At 52.9% G+C, this 19,293-nt stretch overlaps 1 protein-coding gene across 2 annotated transcripts in view; it reads left to right on the top strand.

Annotated features, from left to right (window-relative positions):
- Positions 1–19,293, top strand: part of RASSF5 (Ras association domain family member 5) — a 37,345-nt gene that overhangs the window by 9,460 nt on the left and 8,592 nt on the right. Inside the window, exon 2 of one of the 2 annotated variants that reach the window (XM_074528428.1) lies at positions 5,836–5,957. In XM_074528428.1, coding sequence (XP_074384529.1) covers positions 5,836–5,957 — 122 coding nt within the window. Of the gene's footprint in view, positions 1–5,835; positions 5,958–11,163; positions 11,589–19,293 lie in introns of those variants that run through there. The other variant, XM_074528429.1, reaches the window with a different exon arrangement.

The raw sequence follows: 19,293 nt of genomic DNA, 5'->3' as shown, positions 1-19,293 counted from the left end.
AGAAATATGACTGTGCCCTTTGCTGAGCCAGAGATGAGGCAAATTAGAGGTGTGTTAAAAACTTTTATTCCATTTTTCATTTGAAGGGTGAGGCGACACAGTTGTTATAATTCACACCAGCACAGCCTGAAGCCAGCTATTTCCTGATTACAGAGCAATATTACCATTTCTTGGCCTGTGTAGCTGGACAGGAACATGTGTGTTAAAATGGACACGTGTGTTAAAAGGGACATGTTAAAGGGGACATGTGTTAAAAAGCACATGTGTTAAAAGGGATATACGTGCCTGAACAGGGATATGTGTGTTAAAAGGGACATGTGTTAAAGGGAATGTGTTAAAAGGGACATGTGTGCCTAAACAGGGATATGTGTAAAAAAGGACATGTATTAAAGGGGATGTGTTAAAAGGGACATGTGAGCCTGAACAGGGACACATTGAAAGGGACATGTGGCTGAATGGTGGCATGTGTATTAAAAGGGACATGTGTGTTAAATGGGACATATGTGCCTGAACAGGGACATGTGTGCCTTAAAAGGGACATGTGTGTTAAAAGGCACATGTGTTAAAGGGGACATGTGTGTTAAAGCTACGAAACACAAGTAATAACACAATAATGAAAGTTTCTTTTTAAGTCCAAACTATCTGGTTCAGACCTAAAAGTGCCCAGGTGAGCCTGCAGGGCTGGGGCAGTGTTTCAGGAGGATTGAAACCTTCCCTGGGCTTGCTCTGGGGGTGCCACAGGTCCTGTCCTGTCCCACCAGAGCCTGCCCCTGCCCTGGTGCCACAGGGCCACATCCTGCTGCCACCCCTGAGGTCACCCCACAGTGACATCAGGCACGCAGGAGCAGCTCAGGCTTGCAAAATCCAAAACCCACCCTGCACGTGGAGCTGGGTGAGCCCCTGCAGGGTTCCAGAGCTTGGATGGGGGAAATTTCCATTCTGCCACGTTGTGCCAGCTCTCAGACACCTGTGGAGCACCTGTGGAGCCTCCTTCTCCTCCTGTCCCCATTCCCACCTGGGTCAGGTGGAGCTGGAAGGTGCCCTGTGGGGTCTGGGGGTGGGAATGGGGGGATTGGGGAGGGAAAAATGGAGAAATTCAGCTGTGGCTGCCCCATCCCTGGGCAGGACCTGCTCGGTTGGTGGAGCCTCGGGTGTTAACTAACCAGGTGGCCTTTGCTAAATGCTGCTCCCAATTTTTGAAAGATCTCCCACCCAAGGCTTTCAGCTGGGGTAGGTGAAGGTTGCCATTGGCAGAGGAGCTTTAGGGTCCCTCCCCACCCAAACCATTCTGTGACTGTGTTTGGGCACTGAGATGGGCATTTAATTGGAATGTATATTGCCCATTTTACCCCTCTGAGTGACTTTACCTGTGAAAAAAGGGAAATTCCCTTCAGCCAACAAAGCTTTTCACAGTATCACGTCCTTTTTCTCTCTATTTTTTTTTTAAACCCTGCATTTCCAAGTGTTCCATTGTTTGACTGGAATGGAAATTATCTCCAAGCCTAAGTGGAGGCATCCTGCTCCTCTTGGCAAACTGCTCACCTGCCCCATGCCCACCTGGGTCAGGTGGAGCTGGAAGGTGCCCTGTGGGCTCTGGGGGTGGGAATGGGGGGATTGGGGTGGGAAAAATGGAGAAATTCTTCCCTGGGAGGGTGGGAGAGAGCAGCTGTGGCTGCCCCATCCCTGGCAGTGCCCCAGGAGCCACCTGGGATAGGTGAATGTTGCCCCTTGGCAGAGGAGCTTTAGGGTCCCTCCCCACCCAAACTGTTCTGTGACTGTTTGGGCACACAGGAAAAAGACAGAAAAATATAGAAGATATATTTAAAATAAAAGTTGAGCAGAAATCATTTTCCAGAGATGGGCGGTTAATGGGCATTTATATTGCCCATTTTACCCCTCTGAGTGACTTTACCTGTGAAAAAAGGGAAATTCCTTTCCCACCAAAGCTTTTCACAGTATCATGACCTTTTTCTCTCTTTTTTTTTTTTTTTTTTTTTTTTAATTTTTTTTTAACTGCATTTCCAAGTGTTCCATTGTTTGACTGGAATGGAAATTATCTCCAAGCCTAAGTGGAGGCATCCTGCTCCTCTTGGCAAACTGCTCACGTGGCTGCTTCCTAAAGCTGTGCAGGGTTTCTAAAATTAGTGTTCCCCACCGGATCCTCGGTGATTAGGGTCTGTTAATAGGCGATGGTGACTAAGGAGGTGTCACCCTTTAATCCCGCTGAGAAATGCCACAGTGGGGCTGATCCAGAAGTGCCTGGCAATTTGGCATTTCTGTGGCGCAGATTTCCTGTGCCACACCTTTGCTCCTCGTGCTGGAGCTGCCAAAAAAGTGAAAATCTGGTCCCAAATGGGCACAGGGGACAGAGGGGACGTTGTGGTGGTGGCAGATGCTCAGGTGAAGCCACAGCTGGAGCATTCTCCAGCTGGCAGCTCCAGCAAAGACTTGGCCAATGTCCCCCATTGCAAAGCTGTTCCAGTTGTTGGAAAGGTCATGCATTAAATTAGTGTGGAACTGCAGCTTATCTCTAATTAAAAAAAAAATAAAATAAAAGCCAAATCTCCCTGCTTTTCCCCCAGGCTGACTTGAGACAACTGGCTTGGAATGGGAGAATGACTGACAGCTCATGCAGGATGAATGTTAAATGATAAATGATAAATGATTTCCCTGTTTTCCCTGGAGATTGATGTTTCCCCCCTCAGGCAGCAGCTCCCAGCTCCTCTCATTCATTCTCATCCTCGGGCACTGCAGAATTCACCAGAGCTGAGCAGAAATCAGTTCCCAGAGCAAACATGGGATATAAACATGGGATATTCCTTTGCTTTCCTGCAAGCCCCAGACATGCGAAACCAATGACCCAAATGCTAAAGGGAAAAAAATTAAATTAAAAAAAAAAGGAAGAAAGAAAAAGGAAAAAGAAGTTACATATTTAAAATAAAAGTTGAGCAGAAATCAGTTTCCAGAGCAAACATGGATTATAAACATGGGATATTCCTTTGCTTTCCTGCAAGCCCCAGACGTGCGAAACCAATGACCCAAATGCTAAAGGGAAAAAAAAAAAAGGAAGAAAAAGGAAAAATAAAGAAGATATATATTTAAAATAAAAGTTGAGCAGAAGTCAGTTTCCAGAGCAAACATGGGATATTCCTTTGCTTTCCTGCAAGCCCCAGACATGCAAAACCAATGACCCAAATGCTAAAGGGAAAAAAATTCAATTAAAAACAAAAAAGAAAGAAAAAGGAAAAAGAAGGAAGATGTGTATTTAAAATAAAAGTTCAGTGACTCTTTGCAAGGTCTTTGTAGGGACAGGCACTCAAATCCCCCTATGGAAACAAATATTTTGCCTGTGTTTTTAGGATATAATTTTTTTTTCCAGGTTGGTGACCGCTGTGGAATTTTGGGCAGTGTAGAAAGTAAATGTGGGGCTGTTTGCCTGGCAGTTAAAAATTAAAAGGCTCAGGTGGGCCATTAAAGTGGCAGCAGGTTGGGCACTGCACTCAGGAGGGTTTGGAGGAGCTGGGGCTTACAGGAGTAAAGGGCACAAATTTGGGATAACTGGAGCTGCCTGTGCCAAACGTGCCCCTCTGCAGCTGGGGGTGAGCAGGGCCCTGTGCCTGAAGGGGTTAAAGCTGCTCTGTGCAGGTCACCCGGGCGTGAACGGGTTAATGTGTGCCATTGGGGCAGCATCCAAAGAAAACAGGCACAGGAATGCCCTGCTGCACCTGGGGCAGGAGCTCAGCCCCTGCTGGCACCTGGGACCTGGCCCTGCCCTCTCTGGGGTGATTTGGGGCCATGGTGGCACCGTGTCCCTGCCCTTTCTGAGGCCATGGTGGCACCGTGTCCCTGCCCTGTCTGGGGCCATGGTGGCACCGTGTCCCTGCTCTCTGCATTTGGGACCATGGTGGCACCGTGTCCCTGCCCTGTCTGAGGCCATGGTGGCACCGTCCTTGCTCTCTCTGGGGCCATGGTGGCACCGTGTCCCTGCCCTCTGCATTTGGGGCCATGGTGGCACCGTGTCCCTGCTCTCTCTGGGACTCTGGTGGCACCGTGTCCCTGCCCTGTCTAGGGCCATGGTGGCACCGTGTCCCTTCCCTCTCTGGGGCTCTGGTGGCACTGTCCCTGCCCTCTCCAGGGCTGGATTGCTGGATTTGGGGCTCTGGTGGCGTCATGTCTGTGCCCTGTCCAGGGGTGATTTGGGACCATGGTGGCACCGTGTCCCTGCCCTCTCTGAGGCCATGGTGGCACTGTGTCCCTGCCCTCTGCATTTGGGACTCTGGTGGCCCCGTGTCCCTGCACTGTCCAGGAGTGATTTGGGGCCACGGTGGCACCGTGTCCCTGCTCTCTGCATTTGGGGCCATGGTGGCACTGTGTCCCTGCCCTGTCTGAGGCCATGGTGGCACCGTGTCCCTGCCCTCTCTGGGGCCATGGTGGCACCGTGTCCCTGCTCTCTCTGGGGCTCTGGTGGCACCGTGTCCCTGCTCTCTGCATTTGGGGCCATGGTGGCACTGTGTCCCTGCTCTCTCTGGGGCCATGGTGGCACTGTGTCCCTGCCCCCTCCAGGGGTGATTGGTGAACATGTGCCTGAACATGTGTGTGTCCTGGTTTAGGACAAATTAGGGGAAATCTCCAAGAGGGAGCCCCCCAGAACAAAACAAACCTCCAACCACCCCTCCCCCAACACCGGGTTCGGGAAGGAATTCCTCGGAGGAGCAAAGTGGAAAACAAAACCTATTTATTTACAAGTAACAAAAGAACACTCCCCAACACAAGAAAAGAAAAAAGGGACCAGACTGTGTTGTGGAGGGCGCCGAATCTTCTCTAGCAGGCTTCGGGTGTCCTGGAGCTCGCAGGTCCGATCCGGAGCCGGTCCAGAATCTTCAGGGGAGGGTAAGAAAGAGAGAGAGAGAACAAAAGAAAAAGGAAAAAAAAAAAAACAGCGCAAAAGCAAAAAGCAAGCAAGCAAGCAAGCAAGCAGCTAGCTAAAACCAAGCAGCCCAAAAGCCAAAAGCCAAAAGTGCCTGGTCACACCCCCCCCCCCCACCCCCCCCTCCTCCTCTCTTCCCCATCCCGCCACAGCCAGACTGCCGGGGGGGGGGTGGGGGAAAAGGCACAGCTGCCAGACATAACACACGATATTGGGATAAAGGCTGTCACCCCACGACAGTGTGCTAGAAAGGACATGTGTATTAGAAGGAACGTGTACCTGAACAGGGACATGTGTTAAAAGGGACATGTGCCTGAACAGGGAGGGACCTGTGTTAAAAGGGACATGTATGTTAGAAAAGACATGTGGCTGAACAGGGACAGGTGTGTTAAAAGGGGACATGTGTGTTAAAAGGGACATGTGTTAAAAAAGGACACGTGTTAAATGGGACATGTGTGCCTGAACAGGGATGTGTGTTAGAGGGAACGCGTGTGTAAAGAGAACACATGTGTTAAAAGGACCATATTTGTTAAAAGGGACATGTGTGTCTGAACAGGGAAATGTGTGTTAAAGGGGACATGTGTGTTAAAAGGCCACATGCCTGAAAAGGGACGTGTGCATGAACAGGGACATGTGTGTTAAATGGGACGTGTGTTAGAAGGGACATGTGTTAAAAAGAACATGTGTTAAAAGGGACATGTGTGGCTGAACAGGGACATGTGGCTGAACAGGGACAGGTGTATTAGAAGGGACATGTGTGTTAGAAGGGACATGTGCCTGACCAGTGCCTGCTCCATCTCTGCCCGTGCTGCAATCCCTCTGCTGCCACCCATTCCCTCCCCGCTGTCCCCGCTGTCCCCAGCCCCAGGGCCGCCCGGGTGCCTGACGCTGTCCCTCTGTCCCTGCAGACTGCAGGTACACGTGTCACCAGGAGTGCCGCAGCCTCATCCAGCTGGACTGCCGCCGGCCGGGCCCGTGCCAGAGCCAGCTGTCCCCAGAGAGCACCCTCAGGGTGCCACCCTGCAGCCAGGTACGTGGGGAGGGGTCTCTGGGGGGCACAGCCGGGGGTGACCTGCACTGAGCTGGTTTCCTGCTCACAAGTATGGTATTATTTTAGGGTAATATACTATCATAATTATATTGAATATTATATCATATCATATCATATCATATCATATCATATCATATCATATATCATATCATATATCATATCATATCATATCATAGAAAGGATATTTCCAGAAGGCCAAAAAGATAATAATGAAAACTCTTGACTCTTTCCAGAATACTAAACCAAAGAATACTAAACCAAACTGTACTAAAGAATACAGAAAGGATATTTGCAGAAGGCTAAAAAGATAATAATGAAAACTGGTGACTCTTTCCAGAGCCTCGACACAGCTTGACCATAATTGGCCAATAAATCAAAACAATTCACATGAAACCAATCAAACAATCACCTGTGGGTGAACAATCTCCAAACACATTCCAAAGGAGCAAAACACAGGAGAAGCAAATCAGATAATTATTGTTTTCCTTTTTCTCGGAGGCTTCTCAGGAGAAGAATTGTTACAGACATCTTTTATGAAAAATCTTTTCTTCAATATTTTTTTCCTTCTGAGAAGCTGAGAGGCCTCAGGAACAAAATGTAAACAATGGTTATCTGCTGCATTTCCAGGGCAGGAGCGTGGATCTCCAAGGAGTTCTGGCTGCCAGCCCTGTTTTGAGAGTTTCAGTCCTCCTGGGGGATGGAGACTCTTCAATCCCTGTTAGGACGTGCACTAATCCCAGGCTTAACTCCGGAAGGCTCAGCTTGGCTTTAATCCTGCTCTGTCTGGGGCTGCTGCGTGGGAGGCACAGGCTGCAGGGCCAGGGAGGCTCTCACCAGGAGGATGGGGTGGGAGAAGCTTCAGGAGACCTTCCTGAAGTGGATCAGTACTGGGGTGGAGCCTTTGCAGGCTCTGTGTGCTTTGGGAAACGTTTGGAGCAGCTCTGCAGGGACGTGGTGGAGCCACCAAGGGTTCAGAACGTAAATGCATGTGGATGTGGCTCTTTGTGACCTGCTGGAGTCACCAGGGGTTCAGATCATGAGGATGTGGATGTGGCTCTTTGTGACCTGGCTGGAGTCACCAAGGGTTCAGATCATGAGGATGTGGCTCTTTGAGATCTGCTGGAGTCACCAAGGGTTCAGAACATGAATGGATGTGGCTGGGGTGGAGCCTTTGCAGGCTCTGTGTGCTTTGGGAAGTGTTTGGAGCAGCTCTGCAGGGACGTGGTGGAGCCACCAAGGGCTCAGAACGTGAGTGCATGTGGATGTGGCTCTTTGTGACCTGCTGGAGTCACCAGGGGTTCAGATCATGAGGATGTGGATGTGGCTCTTTGTGACCTGGCTGGAGTCACCAAGGGTTCAGATCATGAGGATGTGGCTCTTTGAGATCTGCTGGAGTCACCATGCCTGCAAGGGTTCAGAACATGAGTGGATGTGGCTCTTTGTGACCTGGCTGGAGTCACCAAGGGTGCAGAACATGAGGATGTGGATGTGGCTCTTTGAGACCTGGCTGGAGTCACCATGTCTCCAAGGGTTCAGAACATGAATGGATGTGGCTGGGGTGGAGCCTTTGCAGGCTCTGTGTGCTTTGGGAAACGTTTGGAGCAGCTCTGCAGGGACGTGGTGGAGCCACCAAGGGTTCAGATCATGAGGATGTGGATGTGGCTCTTTGTGACCTGGCTGGAGTCACCATGCCTGCAAGGGTTCAGAACATGAGGGTGTGGTATTTTGTGACCTGGCTGGGGTCACCAAGGGTGCAGAACATGAGGATGTGGCTCTTTGTGACCTGGCTGGAGTCACCATGCCTGCAAGGGTTCAGAACATGAATGGATGTGGCTGGGGTGGAGCCTTTGCAGGCTCTGTGTGCTTTAGGAAGTGTTTGGAGCAGCTCTGCAGGGACGTGGTGGAGTCACCAAGGGTTCAGACAGAACATGAGGATGTGGATGTGGCTCTTTGAGATCTGCTGGGGTCACCATGCCTGCAAGGGTTCAGAACATGAGGATGTGGATGTGGCTCTTTGTGACCTGGCTGGAGTCACCAAGGATCATGAGGATGTGGATGTGACTCTTTGAGATCTGCTGGAGTCACCATGCCTCCAGGTGTTCAGAACATGAGTGGATGTGGCTCTTTGAGACCTGGCTGGAGTCACCAAGGGTTCAGAACATGAGGATGTGGCTCTTTGTGACCTGGCTGGAGTCACCATGCCTCCAGGTGTTCAAAACATGAGGGTGTGGTATTTTGTGACCTGGCTGGAGTCACCAAGGGTGCAGAACACGAGTGGATGTGGCTCTGTGTGACCTGGCTTGGTGGCTGTGGTGGGATTCACTCAAAGGGCTTTGCCAGCTTCTCCTCCTCCTCCTCCTTCATCTCTTGATGAAGGTGTTGTGTGGTTCTGTGTCCTCTCCCTCATTCCAGCCCCCTGTTTATGCCCCTCTTCGTGGAGGACCCTGATGTGCTCGTGCAGAAATGGAGATGGAAATTTGCACTTTTCCAAAAGCAGTGTAGGGTTTCTGTTTGGTGTGTGAGGTTTGGTTTTCATCCATCAGAATAAAATGATCAGGAGGGATCTGAAGTGGGATGGGATTGATATTCCTAAATTATACATTATAAAAGGGCTCAGAGTGGGTTCTCCAGGTGTCTGAAGCTAAATTTGTGTGTGGTTCCACCTCCTTTGGATGTCACTGGGCTTCCCCCAGCAATGCTGGGCTCTTGATAAAATGAGAAATTCTCATTTCATCCTCAGGGCCATCACCCCATTCAGGGTTATTGATGGCCCCAATAACAAACACGGATCCTGTGCTTGGTGGCCATCCATCACCCTGCCAGCTGTCACCCTGGGGAGGCAGAGCCATCCTGGGCCAAGGAGACAAAACCTGTCTGCAATCCCAGCAGCAGCAGCCAGAAATGCATCAGCCCATCCCCAAGGCCTGCCTGGGGATTGCACCTTGGAATCCTCAGGGGTCCCTGGGCTGTGGGGGCTGATTTGGGGGTTAATGAGGGTAAATGGCTGCAGTAAAGCTCCATCATTCATTATGGATAACCAGGCAAAAATCGTTTGCCAGCTTTGCGTGATCTGAGCAGGCAGCTCCAGCTCCTGGAGGGTTTCTGTTGGTCAGGCAGGCTTTGCTGCTGGAAAGGAGGCGGATGGAGGGAAAATAATGTCAATATTCCAGTAGGAGACTAACAGGATGCCTGATTACACTGGCAGGAGGGGAAGAGGCCTGAAAACACATTAAAAAATTAAATAGCTGGCATAATTGGAAGTCATTAAATCATATTACCAAAATTAAGCAAAGTGGAAGCATCAGAGAAATAACTATTTTAATTCCACCTATTTAAAGACTGTTACCAGGTAATTCCAGGCATTAATAATTTGGGCTTTGATCCAGTTCAGTATTTAGGAGTGTTTTACATTTGGGTCCCTCCCAGGGTGACATCCAGACTCTGCTGAAGGTGCCAAAATCCTCTGCAAAGGAGCACCAGCGTCTGATCTGTGGGTCTGGGGGGCTGATGTGCAGGGAACCATTTCGTGGAGCTGCTGCTGAACAAAAGGGTGAAAGTCATTGGGTTTATTTGGCTTTGTTGGATTTTTGATGGAGCTGATGTCTGCAGGGAATAAATGAGGGATTCTTGGAGAACCCAGAGGTTCCACCCTGGTTCCACTGGTAAACTTTTGGGCTGATGCTTCATGGGAGACCCCAGTGCTGCTGCTCCCAAGCCTCACTTTGTGCTGGAGTTGCACATGCTCAATTTAAGCCTCTTTCTCCTCTAAATTTATCCCTGTGGAGCAGAGGGGGCTGTGCTGCTGCAGGGACACGCTGCTGCCATAAGAACGTGGCTTATTTATTCCCTCTGTAAATAAAGCACTTGGATCCTTGCCTCCCTCTCCCTGGGATGCAGATGTTGCCAGCCTTTCCATCCCCATTGGCATGCAGGGGATGCTGCTGGGGTGGGCACGGAGCTCTCAAAGCTTTGGAGCAATTGAAGTTCTTCAGCAGATGCAGCTGGAAGGGTTTGGAGCAACATCTGCAGTGTGTCAGGAGGAGAGGTTTGGATGCTGGGTGGGAAGCCAAAACCCTGCTCCTTCCCTGGCTTGTGGGAAGGTCTTGGAGCCCTGAAAGAGCAGGATGAGATGAGATTTTGGGGAGGAATTCCTCCCTGTGAGGGTGGCACAGCTGTGGCTGCCCCTGGATCCCTGGCAGTGCCCAAGGCCAGGCTGGGCAGGGCTGGGAGCACCTGGCACAGTGAAAGGTGTCCCTGTGAGGAGCAGGGCCCTTCCCCTGCCCAATAAATCAAAACAATTGGCCAATAAATCAAAACAATTCACATGAAACCAATGAAACAATCACCTGTGGGTAAACAAGGTCCAGCCACATTCCAAAGCAGCAAAACACAGGAGAAGCAAATCAGATAATTATTGTTTTCCTTTTTCTCTGAGGCTTCTAAGCTTCCCAGGAGAAGAATCCTGGGCAAAGGGATTTCTCTAGTAAATATGACAGTGACAGCCCCACAAACCCCAGTGATCCCCGCCAAGCAGGAAGGTCACAGCTGCTCTAAAAGCAGTACCCAGGGGCTGAAGCTTTTTTCCAGTCAAATCTGCCTGAGGCTGGGTGCTGAAATTGCTCCAAAATCAGCTGCAGGATGGAGCCCTGGAGGAGCAGGATGAGATATTGGGGAGGAATTCCTCCCTGTGAGGGTGGTGAGGCCCTGGCACAGCTGTGGCTGCCCCTGGATCCCTGGCAGTGCCCAAGGCCAGGCTGGGCAGGGCTTGGAGCACCTGGGACGGTGAAATTGTCCCTGCCATGGCATCCTGTGGGGAGCAGAGTCCTTCCCCTGTGATCTCCCCCGAGCAGGAAGGTCACAGCTGCTGTAAACGCAGCACCCAAGGGCTGAAGCTTTTTTCCAGTCAAAGCTATCTCGGGCTGGGTGCTGAAATTGCTCCAAAATCAGCTGCAGGATGGACAGACACCCACTTGTGATGTCCTGGCACCCCGAGGGGGTCTGAGCTGCATCCCCACCACCCCGGTTCCCTCGGTGGAGCCTCGGCATCTCCCGGGGATGCTGTAGCAGGCACGGAGCACCCGCATCCCCCCTTGGCCCCGCGTTTTGCCTCTCCACGGTGCCGCCAGAGCTCCCAGGCGAGCCGGGGCCAAAACTGCGAGCGGGGCCACAAATTGTGCAAGAGGAAGTGGCCGGGCTGCGGCAGTGCGGGGCGAGGGCAGGAAGGGGAGGCGATGCTGCCGCCGCTGCCGGTGCTGCTGCCGGTGCTGCGCGGGCACCCCGGCAGCGGCGAGCGGAGCGAACCGAACCGAACCGGGAGCGAAGCGAAGCGGGAGCTCTGCCCCTTCCATGCTGCGCAGGGAGGCGGGTGCAGGAGGCGAGGCGAGGCGAGGGAAGGGTTCCCCGGCGAGCAGGATGAGCAGAAGGAGCTGCCGCAGATGAGCGGCGAGCCGGGGATGTGAGCGCGGGGCTCGCATCGCTCCCCCCCGGCTCTGCCCGGCTCCCGTGACCATGAGCAGCGGCTACTGCAGCTTGGATGAAGACCTCGAGGATTGCTTTTTCACGGCCAAAACCTCCTTCTTCCGCAGCGCCAACAGCAAGGTCCCTGCCAAGGTAACGCGGGGATGCCGGGGATGCCGCACCAAAAATGAGCTGGGACAGGAGGGGGTTCTGCCCTCTCCTCTGAGGGTTTTCTGCCTTTTCCAGGCCGGGTTTCACCGTTCCCCGGGGATCCACGCTGCTCTAGGGGTGTTTTTTCGTCTTTTTTAGGGCCCTTGCAGAATCTGCACCGAGCATGGAAATTGCACCTGTGGGGTGGATAGGAAAGTTCAGGGCAGGATTAATCAGTGAGCTGATCGGCACGGTGGTGGATGTGGTTCTTTCCTGGGAGCTTGGGGCTGTGTGTGCCTGCCTTGGGGAAGGACGGAGGGTTTGGCTGGGCAGTGTTGCACCCAGGATGAGATTTGTGTCTCGGCAGCGTTCATGGCGCTGCTTCACGGTTTTTAAATGTCTATTTAAAAAAAAATAAAATTAAAAAATTCTTGCTGTGAACTTTGGGGCCGCAGCTAGAGCTGAGCATAAAAGCAGAAGGTGCTGCTGCAGAAGTGGGAGTTTCACACAGGAACGAGAGCCCTGCAGCACACAGAGATCAAATCTGGCCCAGGGAGAAGCTTTTTCACTTGAAATCCTCCTGCAAACCACCAGCACCGACTGCTCCTGTCCATCCTCTGCTGGTTTTGCACCTGCAGAGCTGCAACCCCCAGCAGGTGCTTTGGGGTCCCTGCAGCAGCTCCAAGGGCTCTGCGTGGGCAGGAGGGGCTGCTCTGGACAGGGAGCTTCAGTCAGCTGGGAATTTTATTGAATTTCACTGCAGAAATGGTCTAAGATGGGATATTCCCCGCTAGCCAGCAGCTCCCTCTCGCTATGATTAACAGACACGTACTGCTGGTTTCTAAATGTCATTCGATGATTCATTTGTGGAGGAGATGGAGGAGATTGGGGTGCTGGTGCAGCCCGAGCTGCTCTGTTGGAGCCAGGGCGCTGCAGATCCTGGGGGAGCTCTGGAAATCAGCCTGGGGCTGCTGCTGACTGGGATTTCTCCCTCTCAGAGGGGTCAGGGGCTGCTGCAGCCCCTTTGTGCCCAGCTCCTCACCTGGCTGAGAGCAGCGTGGGTGGCAGAGCTCAGGCTGCCACAGAAGATGGAGCCTGGCAGCGCTTTGGTGGTGTGGGGAGGAAATGGTTCCTGTGCATGAAGAAAACAACCCCACAGCGAGCTGAGCCCAGCTGCTGTTGTGTAATGGGGCTCTGTGAGGAGGTGGATTCTCACAGAGGTGGAAACCACGCTCAGGCCTTGGTGGACGGTGATTTTGGGGGGGGTCATGGCTGGTTTGGGGTTGGTGGTGGAGCAGGTCCTGCAGGAGGAAGAGATGGTGGTGGCTGATGTCTCTCTTGGGTTTTGATTCACTCTCTGTCCTCTCTTTTCAACTTGGCACCTTTAATTATTGAATGTGGAACATTTCCACCCCACAGGAGCTGTGTGTGACAGCAGCTCTGTTTTTCACCACCTGCTCCTGGCCACAGGGTGGAAACCTCAGCTGAGAGCCCAGAGTGAGGTCTCCTGGTGGATGTTTGGGAATGGTGCTGATTGTCCATCCTGGGGTGCCAGGAGGGATTGCTGAGCCCAGGGCAGGGGGGCAGGAGGGAGATAAACCTGGATAACTTAGGGACACATGTCCTGAAAGACACAGGAAACGTCTCTGGGGAGGAAATGAGGTGTGGGTGGGCAGGAGGGGACATCAGGCCACTGCAGGGCACTCAAGGGAGTGGGATTTGATCTGCAGGATTACAGAAACCATTTTTGTGATTGAAACAACTGCATTAGTCTGAAGAGCCTCTTTCTAGGAATGCTGTAAGTCCGTTTTATTTCCAGAACCATCAGTGAAATCACTCTTCATTAGCAGAGAGCTGGTTCAGATCTCAGATGTGTGACCCCATCCCTGCAGATCCATTACTTTGCATTTTTTGGGCCTCTCCAGCTGAATGGTTTCAGCGGCTTCTGCCTGAATCCTGATTGCTTAAAACTCTGCAAAATTCCTCCTGGAGCTCTGCATCAGTGGCTGATGAGAGAGAGGGAAGGAATGAGGGAATGGGGAGCTCAGGAAAGGCAAAACCCAAGCAAAGGTTGGGTGAAGGCATCTCCAAGATCCCAGCCAGCCTTGCCCCACATTCCCAGAGCTGAGGGCAGGTTTGTGGGGTGCAGGCCGGGCAGCCTGGGCATGGCCAGCCTGCTGCAATGCAGAGCAGCTCCAGCCTGGAGCCCCCTGAGATGCTGCAGCTCCCTGCGAGGACCTTGTCAGCTCTCAGTGCTGAGCTGAGATGTGGCAGGAAAAAATCGGTTTCTAAGTGAAATCTCCATGGCAATCAAAACACTGAGCCCATCTTCACTTGCTGTAACCTCTCTGAAATGCAGCAGCCATCCCTCTCCCCTCTCTGCTGCCTTTTCCTCTGAACCCCAAAGCAAACCACAGCACCTCATCTGGATTTCCCAAAGGGAGGGAAATGTTTGGGATATTTAAGGTTTTTGGGGGATTTTTTCAGTCCAGATCTGCTATAAATTCTCCCCCCTGCCTGTCTGTGCTGGAGCAGTGGATTCTTTTCCAATTGAGTGCTGTGAACCTTGGGAGTGGGTGTTGAAGGGGAAGTGTTGGGTGAATGGAGAGCTCTGTGAGAGCAGAGATGTCCCAGCTCTGGTGACAGCTGTGTCCCCAGTGTCCCTGAGCTGCCACCACTCCCTGCTGCAGCTGGATTTACAGATCTGAGCTGTTGGTTCTCACATTTGTGACTCAAATCTGGAGCATTCACATTTATTTCCAGTGTTTGTGGTCACAGGTGATGCTGCTCTGAGCTGCAGCTCCACAGTCAGGGACACTCAGATGTTCTTCTCCAGGCTTTGTTTTCTGGTGCTTTAAGACAAATCTTTCCTTAATAAGCAGAAAAATTGAGGATGGATGGCCCAGCTCATAAAATCCCTTCAGAGGAGGTCTCTGAACAAGGAGCCAAAGGGAGAGCTTGGCTTTGGGAACGCTCTGGTTTGTCCCAGCCTGGCTGGTGGAAAGGAGGATGGAGCTGTGCCCGAGCACACCAGGGAGGACTTGGCCATCCCTGCCTGAGACCAGACTGCCAAGAATGTGGTGAGGCTGGGCCAGAGCCATCCCCAGAGCTCTGCTCTGCAAATTCATTAATGAGAGAGCTGGGGAGGAGAACTGGCTGGGGGTGAAGGGCAGGGATGGTGGCCCTGGGGCTGCAGAGAGGAGTTCCTGGGGCTGCAGGGATGGTGGCTCTGGAACAACAGGGATGGTGTCCTTTGGGCTGCAGGGACGATGGCCCTTGGAGTCCAGGGATGGTGTTCCTGGGCCTGCAGGGGATGGTGGCTCTGGAACAACAGGGATGGTGTCCTTTGCAGTCCAGGGATAGTGGCCCTGGGGCTGCAGGATGATGTTCTTGGGGCTCCAGGGATGGTGTCCTTTGGGCTGCAGAGAGAAGTTCCTGGGGCTGCAGGGATGGTGGCCCTGGACCTGCAAGGAGATGGCCCAGGGGCTCTAAGGATGGTGTCCCTTGGGCTGCAGGGATGGTGGCCCAGGGGCTCTAAGGATGGTGTCCCTTGGGCTGCAGGGATGGTGGCCCAGGGGCTCTAAGGATGATGTTCCTGGAGCAGCAGGGAGTTCCTGGGGCTGCAAGGATGGTGTCCTTTGGGCTCCAGGGATGGTGGCTCTGGGGCTGCAAGGATGGTGGCCCTGCAGCAGCAGAGATGGTGGCCCTGGCTCCAGGGAGTGTCCACCACACTCAGAATTTCTGCCTCTGCTGCTTTCCCATGCCTGGTTTGCTGGTGAAGCCCCAGTTCCTGAGCTGCTGGTCCTCCAGGCTGTGACCCCACAGCAGCTCCTGCAGTGGGGCTGTGCTGGGACAGCTCCTGGGTCCCACCTGGAGCTGTTATCCCCAAAACCAGGAGCCCAGTGAGGTGCAGAGCTGCTGCCTAAACTGCTTGTAAAAGGTTTTTATGTTGGGAGTTGACTCCAGAAGGTGAGAGGCTGCAGGGAGGGTGCTCTTTCACTGTGGGGTGTGTTTCCCCTGGCATCCTTGTAAATGGCAGTATCTGTCACGGGAGGTTTCCTTGTTGCCTCTCTTGGCCCAGAACTCCTTTGAGAGCTGTCACATCATCTCCGTGGCCCCTGGGCTGTCCCTAAAAGCCTGGCAGGAGTTTACAGCCCATTAGCTGAGTGCTGGCTGCACAGAGGGGGCTGAGTGGTGGATCCTGCCCAGCCCCGGGCCATGGGCTTTGTGTGCTGTCCCCGTCCCATCCCGGGCAGCCTTTGTCCCGTGGAGCATCAGCCCGAGGGCAGCTGCGGCTCCATCGCCCCTGACAATGCGGATTTCTTACAGCTGAGCAGAAATGTGGGTTTGGAGGGCAGGGGAGGGCACAGCAGGTCCTGTGCTGCTCTGGATCCCCTTTCCTCTGGCTGCCACACCACTGTCCTGTGTCCATCCACACCAATGTCCTGTGCCTGTTCTGGCTGCCACACCCCTGTCCTGTGTCCATTCTTGCTGCCACACCACTGTCCTGCGTCCATCCACCCCAGTGTCCTGTGCCCATCCACACCAGTGTCTTGTGTCCATCCACACCAATGTCATGTGCCCATCCACACCAATGTCATGTGTCCATCCACACCAATGTCCTGTGCCCATCCACACCAGTGTCCTGTGTCCATCCACAGCAGTGTCCTGTGTCCATCCACAGCAGTGTCCTGTGTCCATCCACACCAATGTCATGTGTCCATCCACACCAATGTCCTGTGCCCATCCACACCAGTGTCCTGTGTCCATCCACAGCAGTGTCCTGTGTCCATCCACACCAATGTCCTGTGTCCATCCACACCACTGTCCTGTGCCCATCCACACCAGTGTCCTGTGTCCATCCACACCAATGTCCTGTGCCTGTTCTGACTGCCACACCACTGTCCTGTGTCCATTCTTGCTGCCACACCAATGTCCTGTGCCCATCCTCTCTCTGCCACACCAGTGTCCTGTCCCTCTCTATGCCACACCAATATCCTGTGTCCATTCTTGCTGCCACACCAATGTCCTGTCCCCTTTCCTCTCTCTGCCACACCAATGTCCTGTGCCCATCCTCTGGCTGCCACACCAGTGTCCTGTGTCTGTCCCACTGCCCAGGTGTCCCCAAGGCTGCCTGAGCTGGCCCATCCCTGTTTTCCATGCAGGACAGCTGCAGGCCCAGCAGGGCTGAGATGCAGATCAGAGATGAGGTTTTTGTTATCAGCTCGTTCCATCTTGTCCCCTGTACAACAGGAAATGTGGCAACGGTTTTATGGTTAAAGCTTCTGTTTTTCTTCCTTTGGGTAGAATTGCAGATTCTGCAGCAGAAACTTTGCACAACCGGAGGTTGGGGGTGATTTGTGAGGAGCAGCGAGTGGCTGATCTGGTCATGCACTGCAGTGCTTCAATTCCCAGGCTGTGGCTGCTCTTCCCAGGGCTCCTGCACCACAGGACTGGTGCTGCTGGGCTGGTTTGGGTGTGGAAGCAGAAAAGCAGAATATTTAGGTGTGCAGGATTGGGATGGATGGGTGGTTCCTGCTTAGGGGGCTCGTGGTGTTGCCTGGCGTGAGCATCACATGAGTGGCAAGCAGAGGTGAAGGGTTGAGCCCTTGGATCCCCAGTGCCCTTAAGGGCTCCTCCATCCCTAAACAGCTCCTGGAGCTGGGCTAGCCCCACTGGATCCTCTGGGACAGCTGGCTGGAGTTTGCTTTCTTTTATTTCCCATGATTTCACCGTGTGTCCCCAAAGTGTCATCAGGACACTGTGCCCATGGTGGGATGGATGCATGACAGAAATTACCAGAATTTCTTTTCCCGGGATGGGAAGTGTGGGAGGAAGAGGAGCTGGGCAGGCTGAAGGTACCCCTGGGCTGCCCAGGGTGGGGAAGGCAGGATGGCACAGCTGGGCAGAGCTGGAGTGTGCAGTGACATTGGTGACATCGAGTGACAGTGGTGACAGTGATGTGCTCCTGAGCCAGCCCCCCTCCTGCTGGGAGTGCTTGGGGTTTCCTGGCAGCCAAAACCCTCCTGATGTGCTGTGGGCCTGCTGTGAGGGCCTGGCACTCTGCTGCCCTGCTGTGCCCTGTCCCTCCATGGAAAGCCAGCTGCTCTGAGCTGCTGGCACTGTCCCTGCGCTGGGAACGTCACCAGGGGAGGGACCTGGCAGAGAAAAACTGCAGTGACAGTGACAGGGACACACAGAGCTGCTGGGCTTGGTTCTGCCATGCAGGGATGGATGGATGGGTGGATGGATGGATGGATGGATGGATGGATGGATGATGGATGGATGGATGGATGGATGGATGGATGGATGGATGGATGGATGGATGGATGATGGGTGGGTGGATGGATGGATGGATGGATGGAGGATGGATGGATGGATGGATGGATGGATGGATGGATGGATGGATGGATGGATGAGGGACGGATGGATGGATCCATGGATGGAGCCAGCCAGGGGAGGTTTGGACTGGATAGCAGTGAAAATTTCTACATGAAAGGGGAAAATGGTAGAATTGCCATCAATGGAAGTGTTCAAAAGATGGATGGATGGATGGATGGATGGATGGATGGATGGATGGATGGATGGATGGATGGGGGATGGATGGATGGATGGATGGATGGATGGATCCATGGATGGATGGATAGATGGATGACGGACAAATCCATGGATGGATGGATGGATGGATGGATGGATGGATGATGGATAATGTATAGATCTATGGGTGGATGGATGGACGGACTCTTTCTGTGCTGGCCTGTGTCTGTGCCATGGCTGGTGTTGTGGTGCCCTCAGCAGCTCCAGCTCTCTCTGGGCAGGAGGGGACAGTCCCAGGGTCCCTGCCCTCCCTCCCTGCGTGGCTGGGGTGGTGAGGGGCAGCACAGCTGTGCCTGTCTCAGTGCTGTGACATGGCTGACATGAGGAAGTGCAGCCTTTCTGAGAGTTCATCTTCTCTTAACTCATAGGGAAGGGGTGTGGGGTTTTTGTTGCTTTGCTTTTTTTTTTTTCTCCTTTTCCATCATGCTACTTTCAAAACCTCAACTCTCAGCATGGTTTCTTAAGATGGTTTTTAAAGACTCCTCTGCCAGCCCAGCACCTGTGAGTGGCCAAGAGTTGGTGCAGCTTGAGCCAAAGGACTCTGACAGACTGGGGAGCTCTGATAAAGGGATATTTCACACAATTGACAGAATTATTGGTTGGAAGAGACCTTAGAGATCATCGAGTCCAACCCGGCCCCAACACCTCAACTCAACCTGAGCACCCAGTGCCACATCCAGGCTTGGTTAAACACCCCCAGGGATGGGGACTGCACCACCTCCCTGGGTAGAACATTCCAGAACATTATCACCCTTTCTGTGAAAAACTTTATGTGCAGATGTCAAATAACCCAGGAAAGCTCTGCTTTTATTGTCATAAAATGCTTTGGGTTGGAAAGAACCTTAAATATTTAGGGGGAAGGGACCTCATCCAGTGCCACCCCTGCCATGGATGGGACACCTTCCCCTGTCCCAGGGTGTCCAGCCTGGCCTGGGGCACTGCCAGGGATGGCACAGCCACAGCTGCTCTGGGCACCTGTGCCAGGGCCTGTCCACGCTCACAGGGAAGGATTTCTCCCCAATATTTCATGTAAATCTCCCCTCTTTTGGTTCAAAGCCATCACCCCTTGTCCTGTCACTGTTTAAAGCCCCTCTCCCTCTCTCGGGGTGAC

Source organism: Zonotrichia albicollis, chromosome 28 (genome assembly GCF_047830755.1).
Source record: "Zonotrichia albicollis isolate bZonAlb1 chromosome 28, bZonAlb1.hap1, whole genome shotgun sequence".
Classification (NCBI taxonomy): Eukaryota; Metazoa; Chordata; class Aves; order Passeriformes; family Passerellidae; genus Zonotrichia; species Zonotrichia albicollis.
The sequence above is the reverse complement of the archived record's forward strand: the minus strand, read 5'-3'. Positions and strand labels throughout refer to the sequence as shown.